General features: G+C 44.0%; 1 protein-coding gene across 1 annotated transcript in view; it reads right to left on the reverse strand.

The window, feature by feature from the left end:
* Positions 1-17,609, reverse strand: part of LOC124613330 (hemicentin-2-like) — a 793,017-nt gene that overhangs the window by 26,937 nt on the left and 748,471 nt on the right. The window contains exon 14 of the mRNA XM_047142026.1: positions 12,993-13,341. Coding sequence (XP_046997982.1) covers positions 12,993-13,341 — 349 coding nt within the window. The remainder of the gene's footprint in view (positions 1-12,992; positions 13,342-17,609) is intronic.

Below are 17,609 nucleotides of genomic sequence, written 5' to 3' on the forward strand. Positions count from 1 at the left end.
ATGAACGTGTAATTTTTATTTCTATTTTCCAAAACACTTCCAGACCCTCAAATTGTAATAATTCCATACTCTCTCTCCTTCCCACATATCAACTCTGCCTCCACCCGCCCCCCCTATTAAGAATCTTTTGCCAGTTTCCCCTATTACTCACACTCTGAAGTCATCTGGAACTTCTACGGATGTGCTATGTTTCTCGTCAACAGGTCCATCTCTCACCTCTTATACACATACAGGTTACGCAGTAAAGAGGGACCGATTTCGCTAAACTGTGACAGAAAATGTGGTGAATATCATGACGTACATAAAAATTATAACTGCTGAATGTTGACACAATTCTTTTCTTTCAAATGGAACTAAATATTTCTTCTGTAGGATTGGAAAGAGCTCTGAGTGCATTTCTAAGCTGTGTGGAACCTGATGAAATAATGACAAGATGGTAACGCCAAAAAATACTGTCTCTTCACACGAGAAAGTCGTTCGTACTCTGCCGAATGCAAGCAAACTCGTAACTCATGTACGGTTGATGAATGTTTGGTTATCACTCTTATAAAAGAGCTCCAAAAAACATAGATTCATGCTGTAAAGTAATTTCAGATGGTGAATACTGCAGGATAAATTTCATCTGGTTCGAACTGTACAACATTTCTGGTCTTCGCGGGTAATCAATGCACCTTTGTAGACTGCATATTTCATCTTATCTAAAGGTGAAAATCAGTATTAAGTCTTGTGCGTTTACAAGTCATTTCGTGTTCCTAAATGTTCGATGAAGAGATCTCCAAATATTCTGTTAAGAAAATCGGCAGCTGTATATGAAGAATAGAAAGACCAAAAGGAAATTTAATGCCACAAAGATTGCCTCGTGTTCATTCGATAGTCTTCCAATAATTGCAGCTCTATAGCTGTCAGGAATCGTAGATACTTGTGGTGGTGGATTCTCAGGAATCGCATCGCTGGCTAGTAACATGTTTGCATTCACTTACTGAAGTTCCATAAATTTTGAACTGACAGGTACTACATATCGCAATGATTGGTTTACCCAGTGTAGATAAACAGTGCATCATCCGTAAAAAGTGTCTTGCTAGGAACTGTTGCGATACTTTCAAGCAGAAAACATTCAGAGACCTGTAACTATTGGACACTACACTTATTTTATTAGGTAATTAACTTCTGAACTGAAAGAAGTCAAAACCCTGCTTATCGATTTTCTGTGTGTACCAGGGACGAGAGTAGATGGAAATGACATAACATATTCCCTCTGTACAGCAAAAACTTTGGGACAGTTCTGAAACACAACAGGCGATATTGCACGCGTTTTTCGTTTAATGTGAGGATAATTCAGTAACTGGAGTGGAATCCAACACCAAAGTTTTTATGAACATCTCCAGATCATACTGGAATCTTTCTAGTTTCCTTTCTTTCAACACAGCGCTGGACTCAAATGTTTTCTGGATGACATCTATGGGTGTGAGACGGCTCAAAGCACTAGATTTGGGACAGGCGAGGGCAGTGAACGTAGCAAAGAAAGAGGCGTTTTTGCTGTAAGCCCAAGCTGTTTCTACGGAAGCCAGGATGCCATGGCCGGGCGAGACGGTAGCAGTCCATCGTGCATTTTTACAATCCATTCCTGGCCAGCAGTCGATGTGAGGATGGGACGCGAGTCCAGCAGTAGGAGAGCAGGGGTTTCTCATGTTTGGCAGACAGCGATTTAAAGACAAGTATTTTACAGTTTTCGAAGGAAACATGGTTTGTCGAAAATAATGATGTAACCTGATGATCAGCCTTCTAATTTGAGAGGACCTCTGATACAAGGCTAGTTTCCGGGTACGAAAACACACCATCGGTCAATTTATCAGGGATGCCACATAGACGGAGCTCAAATGGCAGTCTTTTAGGTGTGAAAGTGCGTTGTGGAATTTGATAGTCATTTTAAAACAATACAGTGCCTTGGCAGAATTTTGTGTGCTTGAAGGAACCCCTCTGTTGGGCGGGCCTATATGCATTTTTCGCTACTGTTGGGAGTGTACGATTTGGCGTGAAAACATAGGTGGCGTAAGGTTCTGTGAAAATATTCAGGAGGATGTAGATAGACAAGAAAGAGACGGAAGGTGAGTCCATGGCCAGACGTGCTAGCTAGTGCAACTTGAGAGTTGGTTTGGAGACTTGGATCTTTGTGAATCGCGAGCATATCATCCACGTGTCTTGGAGGAAAAAGATCAGCGAGGTCCAGAGTTATTGTGACGATGGCGTGACCTAGACATTACTGTAGAACCATTCACATGATGGCGGCGTTATGTATGGCTGGCGGTAAACAATTGCAGTGAGCAAAAGTCGCAGCACTGCACTTGTTGAAATCAATACCATCAACTGTCTCTGGTCCAGAATATCTGCTTTGAATGTACGAATTTTTCAGTTACTATCTAGTCCACTGTGACTCTTTGTTGTTTGGTGTGTGTGTGTGTGTGTGTGTGTGTGTGTGTGTGTGTGGTGTGCGTGCGTGTGTGTGTTTGTGCGAATTCCTAAGGCACCAAACTGTCCGCCTCTGGTAGCTGAGTGGTCAGCGTGACGGAATGTCAATCCAAAGGGCCCGGGTTCGATTCCCGGCTCAGGGACTGGGTGTTGTGTTGTCCAGATCATCATCATTTCATCCCCATTGACGCGCAAGTTGCCGAAGTGGCATCAAATCGAAAGACTTGCACCAGGCGTACGGTCTACCCGACGGGAGGCCCTCGTCACACGACATTTCCATTTCCAAGGCACCAAACTTCTGAGGTCATAGATCCCTAGACTTACACACTACTTTAACTAACCTATCCTAATAACTACACACAATCACACACACACACACACACACACACACACACACACACACACTCATGCCCGAGGGACGATTCGAACCTCATACGGGAGGGGCCGCGCAATCCGTGGCATGGAGCCTCAAACCGCGCGGCCACTCCTCGCGGCTGTTGTTTGGGATTCACAAAATTGGAGAGTAAATTTCAGACCGGTATTAGTATAAGAGGGGCTTATCTTTTTTGTTCAAGTAACGACTTAAATTAACATATCCATTAGCTGGAGTTTGGATAATGAATTTGTAAAGCATCTCACATTCCATTCGTCGTCTCCGTGAATAATTATGTTTGACTGAACAACTTACTGTGTTAATCGAGAGATTCATTATCTTAAAACCTACCATCATACGTATCATTCATAGTAAATAATTTATGTGTGCAAACCTCCACTTTGGGATCTATACCTAAGGCCCCTAATAACACACCTAGTAACAAACCTTTTGCATCACCTCGGTTCCGAGAGTTCCGGAACCTGTGCAGAAAATAGGACTATACATCATCATAAACATCATATTCACCATTTTTATTGCTCATGAAAACCACAAATTGCATGTTGTACCACCCTACAGTGAGACCTTCAGAGGTGGTGTTCCAGATTGTTGTACACACCGGTACCTTTAATAACCAGTAGCACGGCCTTTTGCATTAATGCAAACCTGTATTCGTTCTGGTCTACTATCCACAAGTTCATCAAGGCACTGTTGGTCCAGATTGTTCCACTCCTAAACGGCGATTCGGCGTAGATCCCTCAGAGTGGATGGGGGTCACGTCGTCCATGAACAGCCCTTTTCAATCTGTCGCAGGCGAAAGGCAACGGTCCCGAGTTCGAGTCTCGATCTGGCACACAGTTTTGATCAGTTAGGTAGTTTCTTATCCCAGGCATATTCGGCAGGGTTCATGTCTAGAGAACACGTTCGCCACTCTAGTCGAGCGATCCTGAAGGAAGTCATTCACAAGTTGTGCACGATGGTGGGGCGAATTGTCGACCATTAAGACGAATGCCTCGCCAATATGCTGCCGATATGGTTGCACTATCGGTCGGAGGATGGTATTCACGTATCGTACAACCGTTCCGGCGCCTTCCATGACCACTAGCGGCGTACGTCGGCCCCACGTAATGCCACCCCAAAACAGCAGGGAACCTGCACCTTGCTGCACTCGCTGGACAGCCTGACAGGTTGCCTCCGAACACGTCTCCGATGATTCTCTGGTTGGAGGCATATGCGACACTCATCGGTGAAGTCTTGGTCGAATGGATTTCACCTTAAAACCCAACGTTTCGTCCTCATCTGTGGAGGACATTTTCAAGGAGGATCGTAGCTTCTTTGAATGTCCGATTCACACCTTGGCTCGCTCAGTACTACAGCAAAATTCCACCTCCACGTGCTTCCGCGCGATAGCGTGACGTCACGTATTTCGGAAGCGAGAGCGCAGTTGGCCGTTGTTATCACCCCATGGTGGAAGAATGGTACACATCTTCTTCAGCACCGCAATCCAGATGTCATTCAGTTTCACGTCATCCTCCTTCCTATTGAAACTACGGGGTGTTGCACCATCTCTGTGGCGTCTCTGTATAACCTTTCATGGTATCCGCTTGTGGCTGCCATTACTTGAGTCCTATCAAAATGAATACGATTATCTCCTAGCTACAAAGCATGTTCCACAATAGATGATCTCCGAATCTCCCTTCTACACAGAGGCACACAGACCATTAGCTACATCGGGATTCGAACGACAACCCACAACAAAAGCGAGAAGTCATAAAGATATTGGCGGATAGAGCAAGGAAAGTCTGCGAACCAGAGTTGCTAGTTTCAAAAATAAAACACCTCACCAACTCATTACTCAAGAATTGTAATTCTTTCGCAGATGTGAAAAGAAGGTTAAGACCACCGCTTAGAAATCAATGCAATGCTCAGGCGCCGGTGTAATTGAAGTTTTCCTGTCTTTGATTAAGGACGTTACTGGCAGTATAGGAAAAATCTTGAAGAAGCGAAACGTATTGGCAATCTACGAACCCACCCGTAAGAGACAAGATCATCTAAAATCGGCCAAGGACGCTCACCAACAGCTGGAAAAAGGAGGAATTTATAGGAATTCGTGTAGCTGTGTGGAGGTGTATGTGGATACTACAGAAAGAACTGTCAAAAAACCACGGGAAGAGCACGAGGGTAATTGCATAAGAAGGGAGACAGACAGATCAGCTGTTGTGGAACATGCTTTGGAGCCAGGAGACCACTACATTCTTTTTGATAGGACTCAAGTACTGGTAGGCACAAGCGGATATCTTGAAAAGTTGTAGAGAGAGGCCACAGAGATTGTAAAACACCCTACAGCTTCAATAGGAAGAGGATATTCAGCCGCCTTTCTTTACGTATAATATGCGCGCTGATGTGCATCAGTCCTTTCCTCTCCCAGTTACTCTGAGATATTGCCTCAGATATCATTCATTTTACTTTTTCGTAATCATCAAACCAACTAGTTTACCTCTCAACTTCAAAAACTAAAACCTGACACCTTTTATCCTGTCTTTACTTTCCCGAACTCACAAAAACGTCATTGAACTAAACGCACCGATTCCCTTAGTCTACATTTCCACAAAGTCAATGAAAGTCATCGTATTTCAAGATTAACTCCATTTCCTAACAAAGTAAAGTAGTGACAGAATATTGTTTACAACAAGTCACTCTCAGCCAGGAAATGACCTTTAAAAAAAAAAAAAAAAAAAAAAAAAAAAAAAAAAAAAAAAAAAAAAAAAACATATTGCTGCTGCGGAACTATATGTCAAGTCAGTGTTCACGAACATACTTGTCGTAATTTGTCGATTTCAAGGGCGCAAATATATAAATCACTTCAAAATCCGATGACGTTAAATTTGAAATTTCTTCAGGCCTCTTGGGTGAAGAAACAGTTAAACTGTTCGTATTTACCGCCCATTTATTGTAACGAAATGTTAATTAGGAGAAGAAAATAGTGGTTCTTGGTAGAACAATCTCATCTTCAGAAAAAACAAATTCGAAGCATTGAGGATTTATATACGCTCTCACCATGCAACGCTTATCACCCATAAGATGTATCAGATGACCATGTCTGCGAGCCTGTATAACGTTTATCGACCATCTTCGTTGAAGATGGCCACGTCAACGAGATGGTATAAAGTTTATCGGCCATCAAATGTACTAGGCGGCACCTAAGTGATATGGTGCGGACGTAGATTGCTTTGAGTGTTGTTGACGTGGGGAGATAAAATGTACGCTAGCCGTAAGGAGTTTGTTCCTGCGGACGTTATGACTGATAAAACCCAAATCTGATGACGCCGGCGAGGCTTAGCATATATCAGTATCAAATATCGACATGTGCGGCACATATTCCGACTGTGCCGTAATATCCGCTGATGTCAGGTGCGAAGTGTGGGGTTTCGGCTAGCTGAAAGTCACACGAAATAAATGATTCTAAATATAGATAAAAAAAAAAGATGGTGAGGCACTTAACTTGCAGCTACAAAAAATTAACGCTGTTTAAAATTTAACCGATTCTCTCGTACATATCAAACACACATCCCATTGTAAACAGTTCACTGGCGTCTGGCGACGGTTTTGACACCATCCACAACGAGACATGAGAAAAACAAAAGGGAGCTCAGTAGCCGGGATTTCCATCCGTATCTCTACTTCAAGAGCTTGTGGTCAGCTCTTGTACAGAGCGGACCACCGAGAGTGAAATAAGGGCGAAAAAGAAACAAGTGAAAAGCTAGAAAAGAGATTGATGAACTTGTACCATGCATACGTCTATAGACTGGCATAAATAACTTATTAATGTGCCTTTCTTAGTTATAATGTACTGACACTATCTTTCTTGGTTTTATGTAATCAGAAAGTTTCCGTTAGAGTTGGTGGCTGCAGCGCATACGCAACGTAGCGCCACCTCGGTGTGGGTATATAGTGAGTTATGGTGACGTTATTACGAAATGAGTCCAAAGAGGAGCAACGTCCTGTTATTCTTTTCTTGCTGCCGCAGGACAAGCTCCTGTAGATATCCATCGGAGAAAGAAGAATATGAATAGGGCTGCATGTCTGTCGGAAATCCCTGCTGCGGCAAGGGGTGCTGCTTCATGGTAATTCACGTCCCTATATTGCAAATGTCTTAAAGCAATAGGAGACACTCGAGTACCCGAACTTTAGTGCTGATGTCTCCCCACGGGATTATCACGCCAACGAACACTTAAGAAAGCCTTGAAGGGTGGGCGAATCCCGCAGGGAGTTACCGAGTTCTTCACTGAGCAGGACACGGTGCGTCGGTGGGACGATTGCCTCAATGGTCACAACGATTTTGTCTGACTCGTATAGTGATTGTTTCCTCTATGGCTTTCTAACGGAAGCTTTTTGATTGCCCCTTATACTATAGAATCTCTTCAGGGCCCGTACAAAGTCCCAATATTTACTCAGTCCAATCCAGCCATTGTCACGAATGATTATGACATCACAAACACCTAGCCTCCGGGCAGAAAATATCTCCAAACCAGGCGGGAATCGAACTCGGAAGGCCGCGATCCTCAGGCAGCAACGCTTGCCACATTTTTTCCCCTTCTTTGTATTTTGTTCGTTACTGTTTCTTGTATTTGGTCGTAGTGGACCTCACATGTCATCTGGTGAAGATCGTTGTTCATCCCTTGAATCAGTTTTTTGTTACAGCGACCAGCCAGCTCTCTGACCGAACACGCTGAGCTACTGTGCCGACGACACTAGACCACGAGCTGCGTACAGAGATACAACTGAAATATGTGTACAAATATGCATAAGCGTACGATGCGATGGGTAAAGACCTTATGTCAAAATCCTGGAAAGATTTTATCTATATTGATACATATGTTATTTATGATCTGGAATTATATGAAAGTATAATGATGATAAGAACCGTAAGCCTCCCGTTGGCCTGGGGGTGATAACGAACAGAGAGGGGGAAGGAGGACATAGTCTTTCGGGGGACGGGGAGATTAAAAGAGAGAGAGGAGAGGAGGCGATGGCCAGAGAGAGGAAAGAGGAGGAGGTAGACCGTGGGGAGGAAGAGATTAGCTCTGAGAGATAGGGGAGGTGATGGACAGAGAAAGGGATGGAGATGATCAGAGAGAGAGAGAGAGAGGGGGGGGGGGGAGAGGACGATATGTCTGGTATCCCGGCTCGTCGCGTTTTAAGACCGCTGTATGTTATGCACATCGATTACGGCCGCCAGGGTGCACTGTGGAACTGCGAGCGCTGCGGTCTCAAATGTTTAGCGTCTTTATATGAATGCGTGATGTCTACACAAATACGTCCGACCTTCTGTGGGAATCTCAGAGTAGCGAGCTTGGAGGAAATGGACAGGAAGAGGACAGGTGCCGCTTGGTGCGAATGTAGCTTGGCCGCGAGCCGTGCCCTAGTAATCCCCACAGATACGATAGTCCTGTGTCCCGGATGGTGTAGCGGCTAACGCATCTGCCTAATAAGCAAGAGATCTCGGGTTCCAATCCAGGTCTGTTACATAATTTCACAAGTCGTCGCTGATTCCGTGAAATGTCCTTTCCTTTCTTTCCTCTTCACCTTCAATTTAAATGTAATGTTAGTGCCGCCATAAGCCACGTCTGTCCGACGGACCTATCGGGGCTCCCGGCTGTCCTACAAAGACACCAGCGTGGCGTCCTACACATCCAGCACGCCTGGTGCTCCGTCCGTTAGTTGTGATTTCTCTGCGTGGTTGTATAGATGTCACTACATATAGGTATCATCGTTCAGAATTCGCTACATCTTAGTGTTGGGTCTAGCTTTGCTCTTTGAACTTGTTATTCTGCTGTTTAACGATGCAAAAGACGTTTGGGACACGCATTTGCAGCGGCTGAATCAGCACTTCACCGGGTTTCAGTTGTCAGATGATACTCTTCATGGTCACTTTTTCTTGCTAAAGAAGCTGTCTTCATTCTAGAATACGGCTGTGCTCATGTTTGAAGAGAAGCGTTTGTTGCTGTCGAATGGTTATTCAGAATGATTCCACCTGGTCGCATCGCACCTCGAGTACAATCAATCCCCCAGCAGCGTGATCAATCCTGCCGCTCATATGTGACGGATTAGCGGCGGTTGAGTCTACACTGTGATTCCACTTCTACAAAAACGACTTGCAAAGCTTCATATGCTGAGTCACTCATCCGAGATGTTGTTCTCCAGTTGGCTCCCAATCCGGTAATTGGTACTGAAGCCTTCACACTGGATATCCATTTCATAGACGATATTTTGGAAATCACGCACTATTTTGAGATCTTACAGGCTGAAAACGAACGCCTCAAGCTTAGACCAGTCCAGCCTCCGTCTCGGAGGCGGAATTCTCGTAAGTAATTTTCCCGTCGACTACGATGTGATCATCGACTTCGGATGTCTCCGTTGGCTCTGAACAGCCTTGTCGACTTACGCAGCGGGATTTACCATCACGTCCTAACTACCTGACAGCACTCCCACGCGCGGACAATTTGGACCGCTGGGCGCACTGCACCCTTTCTGTGAAACTTGGGTATCTCCGCATTTTATGTCGTCAATTATCGACTCAGTCCGAACCACCCGCCGCATGCATGACTGGTATATGCATCAACTTCAGAAGATGTTTCTCGGGGTGATCCTTTCACCATCCTTCCACTTCTAAATTGTTTATCACCCTCACATATATTATTCCTCGTCTTATACAACTTTAACCAAAGTTTTATACACCACTATGTGAGATTTTGTTTTCTTCCTCGTTTGTTTTACAGGAAACAGGAATGTTATATTTATGGCTTACCGGCTCATGACCTGAATATTGGTGTGGAAGACCAATAATCCCAAACTTTGTAATCCTACATATTTTTACATTAAAACTATGTGAAATACTACCACTGACATTACTATCCTGAAGCATCAAGAAGCAGGAGAGTTCTCTCTTTCCGCATATGCCAGTGATCTCTACCGATCTACTTCTACTTTTTCACTGTAAGTAACTTAAATTTTCAATCTGGTTTCATTGGCGATGAGACCCATGGTCAGAGAGGGGGGGGGAGGGTGGATGGAGTAGAAGACGGCCAAAGAGAGGGGCAGGAAAAGGTGGGCAGACGGGGGGGGGAAGAAGACATGAAGACATGAAAGTGTTCTCAATTGCCATACATATTTAGCAACTGCGAAGCTATTTCGAGTTCGCTAGTGTTACTGTATGTTAGTTTATATTAAGGATGTTTTTAGTCATTGCAGTTACCACGGATCATCTGTTAATCATTCTTACTTTCGTAACAACCTCTAACGACATAACCTTCCGGAACAAGTCCATTCAGAATGTATGTTAAATCCATAGTAATCATCATTCAATATTGTTAACATAGATTCACTGTGGGAATCTGATTGGTGTGGATATTTTGAAAGTAGACTTCCTAAGTTTTGAAACTTCCTGGCAGATTAAAACTGTGTGCCCGACCGAGACTCGAACTCGCGACCTTTGCCTTTCGCGGGCAAGTGCTCTACCATCTGAGCTACCGAAGCACGACTCACGCCCGGTACTCACAGCTTTACTTCTGCCAGTATCTTGTCTCCTACCTTCCAAACTTTACAGAAGCTCTCCTAAGTTTTATTTACATTTTCTGTGATTTGAAATACTCGATCTATTCCCTGCTGTCCTACTATTTTTCTTTGTCGCACACCACCTCTTCTACCATTGGCTATTATTGTTAAAGTAAAAAAAGGAATATCACTCCGTGATGTGGAGTCCATGTTAAACATCAGTGCCCACCGCCTTTAGCTAATGAGTAAGTCTAGTATTCAAGAGTCTAGGTGGTCACGAAGAAATCCTTTGGCAGATCGCATGCTGTCTGTCCAAAGGAAACTGTCAAGGACTAACCAATTCTAGAAGCTTGGGGAATGGATGTTGTTAGTATGTCGAAAGATGTGTGATAGTAGCATGTAAGGGCATGATCGACAGCATTCCTTAAAACATGGCGAGAGTTAGCTTGCCAATATGAGCAGGTGCCTGAAAGGAAGAAAAACTTGGAGTAACCACTGGAGTAGTCGTCTAAGCTGCTGGACCGCTACTGGAAGAGTCTAGTATGCGAGTTATCTTCCTGGAATAGGATATGCCCCTAGGCAGAAAGCACTGTAGGTACCCATACTTTTGCATGAAACAACACTATCCCTGGTCGTCAGGACAATGGGCACTCTCAGGAAGTAAAATACGTGCCGTTGAGGCTAGGTTTAAGTAGTCTCGTCCGTTGTTCATCAAACCTGGTGGGACAGTGGTGGTTCTAAGTGAGATGGTAAGAATAATAAACAAGTATCAGAGTGCTAGTTCAAGTCCTGGCCATGTACTAGTTGGTGCTATGGCTAAGAATCTGACTCACTCGGATTTGCTGGGCAAAACCTGATGAATCGGAAGATACCTTGGCTCGACAGTCGGTAGGGCTGGGAATCTGCGAACTGTAACTTTTATGGGCAGCAGATCCGACTTCAACGCGTACTGTGCAGATACCCATGCTGAGGGGTGAGCTTTGTGAGGGCCACCTACATGGGCAATGACCAGCAGAATCGACTCTGATTCTGTGTCTAAGTGCTCTCCCCAGATAGTGAGTCCCATCTCCAAAGAAATAGAGTTCCCGCAAGCCTGGAACTGCAGGTAGTGGTGCAGCTGGATAGTGGTTCTTCCCAATATCGATGCGTAACCCAATTGCGTCGAGTCAGGAGCTCAACAGAAAGATAGCGATGGCACCCACATAGGGCAGAAGGAAGGGTTCCGGATGGTTTCGTTCCTGGTTCTCTGTAGAGTCTTGTTGCTGGAGTGTACAGGCAGCGTCTGTGACTTCAGATGTGTGGCCTGTACCTGAGTCCCCAAGTGAAATATTACGCTGACTTGTCTGCCAGTACATGTGGAATGTTTAGCTACCTTCATTCACTTACTACAGTGTGCCTGCAGTATAGTGTTGATTCTCTGTTGAAGATGCTGTTAAGACTGTTTCCATTTGTTTTTCTTTTAACGGGGATAGGACGTCAAACGGGCCGACTTGGAGCAGGAGAGGCACCACAGGACGTTTTAATTTCCACTGTCTATACTTTTACAAATAAATTCATAAAGGTTTGTCGGCATGACCAGGAAGGATTCAGAATTCACAGTCATTACAATGGAAGTTTGAAAACATAACGAAGTAATTTTTTTTACATGTGAAATTTCATCATTTTTTCACTTACTAATGGCAGCATTTGTAGCTATAGGTACACTTTCCTTCATAAGTAAGAGTGATGATTCAATGAATTTTGCACAGCATACAAACCATACTTAAAGGTGTATGAACCTCTAGAATTTTCCAAATCTATCAAAAACTGTGAAAAAAATTGAGGTAATTAATTAAAAAATTTGTGTTTTTTCTAAACATGAAGGTTTAAAATACAACAGATCATTAGTTTATTAATAAATTAAATAAATTCTAGAGTTTCATACACCTGTAAGTATGGTATGTATGATGTTCAATATTCATCGAAGAATCTCTCTAACTTATGAAGATAAGTGTACCTATAGCAACAAATGCAGCCATTAGGAAGTGAAAAAATGATGAAACTTCACACGTAAAAAAAAAATTATTTTGTTATGTTTTCAAACTTCCACTGCAATGAATGTGAATTTTGAATCCTTCCTGGTGATGCTGACAAAGCTTTATGAATGTATTTGTAAAAGTATAGACACTGGAAATTAAAATGTCCTGTGATGCCTCTCCTGCTCCAAGTCGGCCCGTTTGACGTCCTACCCCCCTTAAGATAATTTGTTTGCCTGAATATAGCCTGTGCATATATTGTTCTTATTTTTTAGTATTGTTTGTTTATGCCATACAGATTTGAACATGTATTTTTTCACATTTGCTTACTCCTAATCTTATGAAGTTGTTACCTACATATACTTGCGCCCACTCAACTCCCAGCACTTCCACTACACACACTATCCTGTTGCAAACCAGCACCATTTTTGTATGGCTAAGGCAACGTGTAGTACGAATGTGCATAATCAAGTACTGTATTCAAATCAGCCTTCGGAATAACGATAGCTTTAAGTTCTTATTTTGAGTATCTCCTGAACTTTGCATACTGGCATGCGAAACAATAGTTAAGAAACCGTGCGTACCCCTGGGAGACTTGAGGATGTCCGGCTGCCGGCCGTCGACGACGCAGCTGTCCTGGGCCGTCTTGAGGCGGTAGGAGACGACGTAGCGCTCGTGGCCGTGGTTGATCTCGAGCATGGAGCCGTGTTGCGGCGGCGGCGGCTGCTTCTCGAGCTGCAGGGCTGGCGCGGCGCCGCCCCCGCTGCAGACGCCGCCCCCAGAGGCGCCGCCCCCGCGTCCGCGGCCGCCCGCCGCCTCGTATGCGCGCCGCCGACGCACGGCCAGCACGGCCACCAACAACACCGCCAGACCCGCCGCCAACAGCGCCCCCGTCAGCAGCGCCGCCAGTGGCACGATGTCCCAGCCGCCGCTCTGCGTCAGCTCTGCAACCGGCACACGGCACATACCTTACAGCCACGGTTTCACGTGCTCAGCAAAAGCTATCGTCATTTGCCAGCCTTATGAAATCAGGGCTACAGTAGTGGCGGGTTTCTTTCTTGCCTCTGTGGCTGTGAGTATTCAAGCATGACTAGCAATCAATCCGTAAAATTCTTTCCCAGCAACTGTTCGTCCCTTGTAACAATACCCACTCCAACTTTTTCTGAAGACTGTACAGGTTCCTCAACGATCCATCCATTTACCACTCCTTACCCTACCACACATAGACTAATAAGGTAGAAATGGCTCAAATGGCTCTAAGCACATCTGAGGTCATTAGTTCCCTAGACTCAGAACTACTTAAACCTAACCAACCTAAGGACGTCACACACATCTATGTCTGAAGCAGGATTCGAACCTGCGAGTGTAGCAGCAGCATGGTCCCAGACTGAAGTGCCTACAATCGCTCGGCCACAGCGGCCGGCAACTAAGAAGGCATGCATGTAACTAGGGCAGTAGGGGTCCTTTTCATATGCTGGTACATGTGGTGAAGGGTAAATGGATATGGGGAGTGAAGTGTGGTGCACAGGAATTCTAAGGGGATGGTAAGACTTGGAAGACCTGTGACACATTTTCTTACGTGAGGATGGGATGGATGGGATTCTTGAAATGATGTATGATGGTTGAGCGATGTAGTCTCCAAGGTGGGTGAGGTAGCAGTTTTAGTACTTTTAGTTTATTGTGGGCTTTCCTCCAGACAGATAGTGGGCGAGGATAGCAGGTAAGTGTAAACGTAATTACATTAACAAGCTTGCACAACCACTTTCTCTGAAGTCCATAAAACCCTACACTCGTCCCAACTCTCCATCTAAGTCCACCCTAATAATTTTATCATCTGGCTTCCTCCAAAAGGCCACTCAACAATTTAAGCAAAAATAATCAATCTATATCGCAGATGATGCTTATTTTTGTGGTAACTGGTTTCAATCGTAGACAAACCTTCTTCAGACCAGCATTATCTCCATTTGTCACATGTGGAGTCGATGCATACTGTAAAGTAGCACCTGTTATCAACTAAGCAGTAACTTCAGCGCTGGTTCCATGTACCATTTCTGTGCATCACGCATGAAGATACATACTGGTTTCAACAAGGTCTGTCTATGATTGCAACTGTTTACAATGGAGATAACCCCATTGATGACACAATCTAACCATTTTTGTTAAATTACTCACTAATCACTCTTGGTTATATTCAGGACCTCAAAAATTGTCAGTCATTACTTGTCACAGAGCTTTGTGTCCTCGTGATCTCTACCTCACAATTGAAACTCATCTGTTTCATCATACATAACACTAATAGACTCTAAGTCCACTAAAAGCTAGCCTGGGATCCCCATCTACTAAATGCCCAAATGGAAGCCTACGAAACTCCTCCGAAACTCTCCCGAATGTGTCATGAAGGCCCAACGGTACCGACCGGCCGCCGTGTCATCCTCTGCCAATAGGCGTCACTGGATGCGCCGCTCTTCCAGCCATATGTCAGTTTCGAGCCCGGAGCCGCTACTTCGGGAGTATCTCCTCAGTTTGCCTCACAAGGGCTGAGTGCACCCCACTTGCCTACAGCACTCCACAGACCTGATGGTTACCCACCAAAGTGCGAGCCCAGCCCGATATTGCTTAACTTTGGTGATCTGACGGGAAGTGGTATTGCCACTGCGGCAAGGCCGTTGGCCAAATAGAAGCCTATAAAAAGCTAAAAGTACTAAAAATAATTCCTTGTTGATCATTGAGGCTAAATCTGTCCAGTATTATTCGTAGTTAGCAGAATCTCATATATCACGCACCCACCTAAAACACTTAGCTCAGACCTTCCAGTCGTACTATGCCCTCAAAATTCTTGAGCACCACATCGCACTTTCTATATCCACTTATTATTCCCCTCCTATATTTTCTACCACCTCCTGAATAAACCTGAACTTCCTCAAATACATGCATGCTTTACCAGTTTATGTCTCACACCAAGTAGTATCGCAACACCCCATTGTATCCTGATGTTTTGAGAGCCCTGGCCTGCTGCGCATCTGTCTTCATGACCCAATTACTTTACATCTCCAAACTCTCCATGACGTTTCTCACAATAATTTCAAATGTCTTCCCCTCTCAGACTATCATTCCTCAAAACATGTCAACTGTTATGTACACTACGTTATCCTTTTATAAATATAAGCTCTATCCCACAGATCCCTGTATAATCGTTATGCTGCCCACCACACACCATCGTATCTCTTGACCGTTCCCAGTATTAATCCTACATTCACTCTGCAAAATTCCTGTACTCTCGGTGAACCACAGCTTATATTTGTTTAAATACGCCTTGCTGTACACTGCGAGCTGCGTGTTAAATATTTAATTGTTAAACATGTATTCATGCATACAACCAATCATCAAACACATATTTTGCATGTCGATATCAAATGACATGTATGTCACTTATAGAACCTCCACGATCTCAGAATTGATGTGGATCTCTGCGACACACAGGTTGTCGTATGAACATTTTAGTACTATCAAACGATGGACGGCCACACTCTCCGCTCTCTCTGAACTTCCTCTTCTGCTTCACTCTATATCTCCCAGAGCGTTCAGTCCATTCCCCACCTCATCGTCACTGCTACCTTTTTTCATAACTAGGCTCACTTCATATTTAATTCATATCCATCTTAGTTTAACCCTTTGTGTTCACTGAGACCGGACAGATGTACCGATCACCAGATGTAACATCTACAAATGGCGACCTGTTGGCTTCAGAGAGATTTTATAATTGACATACATTTCATTTGATATGGACGTTCTGATGTTATTTACTCCTAGAGCCTTAGCGTTTACTCACGTACTTAATAACTATAAAGATTTATTTTAGCTGATATGACACAACCGATGGAGTGAGGTGTAAACAACTTCATTCTTTTATATTCAAGTTCTGATTTGATTGACAGCCATCATAGTGACACTCTGTAGTAAGAAATTATACACAAAATTCATATTCTTTCCATTGCACCGTTTCAGTAACAGTAGTATTTTGATTCAGTGCAGATGAAGCACTTTGTGTGACCTCAGGGCGACAACAATAATATCAGGCTATGGCAGGTGGAGTCGAGTGCGGTAAGTGAACGGGTGAGTGCCTGCTTGGGAATGGCTATGCGTTTCAGTGTAGGCAATGCCGCACAGGTTTGCCCACCGAGTATGTAGATATTAATATACCACGAATTTGCACACAATTCATAGCAGATTGAAAGTACAGGTGCAATTTTTGTAACGCGCTATACACAAAGTTTTTTTGTGATGCAACATCATTGCTAACTACCAGGTGTAGAAGTATGAAACCAGAATTCCCCTATAAATGGTGTTAGCCGTCTGCAGCGCCATCTGCTTCCTGTAACGACTGACGGTGAATGTCAACACACGGTAACCCATGTTCCATACATCGGTGTCTGTTTCAGACCTGTAAACATGTCGAGTTTTGTACCTACGAACTACGAATTGCTGACAGCATTAGTTTTCTATTATCATGTTATCATTTGAAGAAAACTGCTGCAGAATCGCATCGAATATTTCGGAGAACACTCTCTTGGGAAAACACAGTGTTCAGAGTGGTTCAAAAAATTCAAAAGTGGGGATTTTGACATGAAAAACGACGAGGGCGGGAAACCACCGAAAAAGTACAAAGACAACGAATTGCAGACCTTATTGGATGAAGATGATACTCAAACTCAGCAGGAACTCGTGGAGCAATTAAATGTGACGCAGAAAGCCGTTTCTCTTCGGTTGAAAGCTATGGGAAAGGTGCAGAAAGTGGGAAAAAGGGTTTCACGTGAACTAAATGAAAGACATAAGCAAATCGGAAGGCCACTTGTGAAATGCTGCTCGCCAGATACAAAAGAAAGTAGTTTCTCCATCGAATAGTGACGGGTGATGTAAAATGGATATATTTTGAGAATTCTAAGCGTCGTAAATCATAGGTGAATCCAGGCAAGACCACAGCAAGACCAAATCGTTTTGGAAAGAAGACAGTGCTCTGTGTTTGGTGGTATCAGAAGGGTGTCATCCATTGTGAGCTGCTAAAACATGGTGAAACCGTTAACACTGATCGCTAGCAACAGTAAATGATCGATTTAAATGGAGCTTTGCCTGAAAAAAGACCGCAATACGGAAAAAGGCAACACAAAGTCATATTACTCCATGTTAACGTCCCATCACACACA

The sequence above is a fragment of the Schistocerca americana genome, chromosome 4, assembly GCF_021461395.2.
Source record: "Schistocerca americana isolate TAMUIC-IGC-003095 chromosome 4, iqSchAmer2.1, whole genome shotgun sequence".
In the NCBI taxonomy this organism is placed as follows: domain Eukaryota; kingdom Metazoa; phylum Arthropoda; class Insecta; order Orthoptera; family Acrididae; genus Schistocerca; species Schistocerca americana.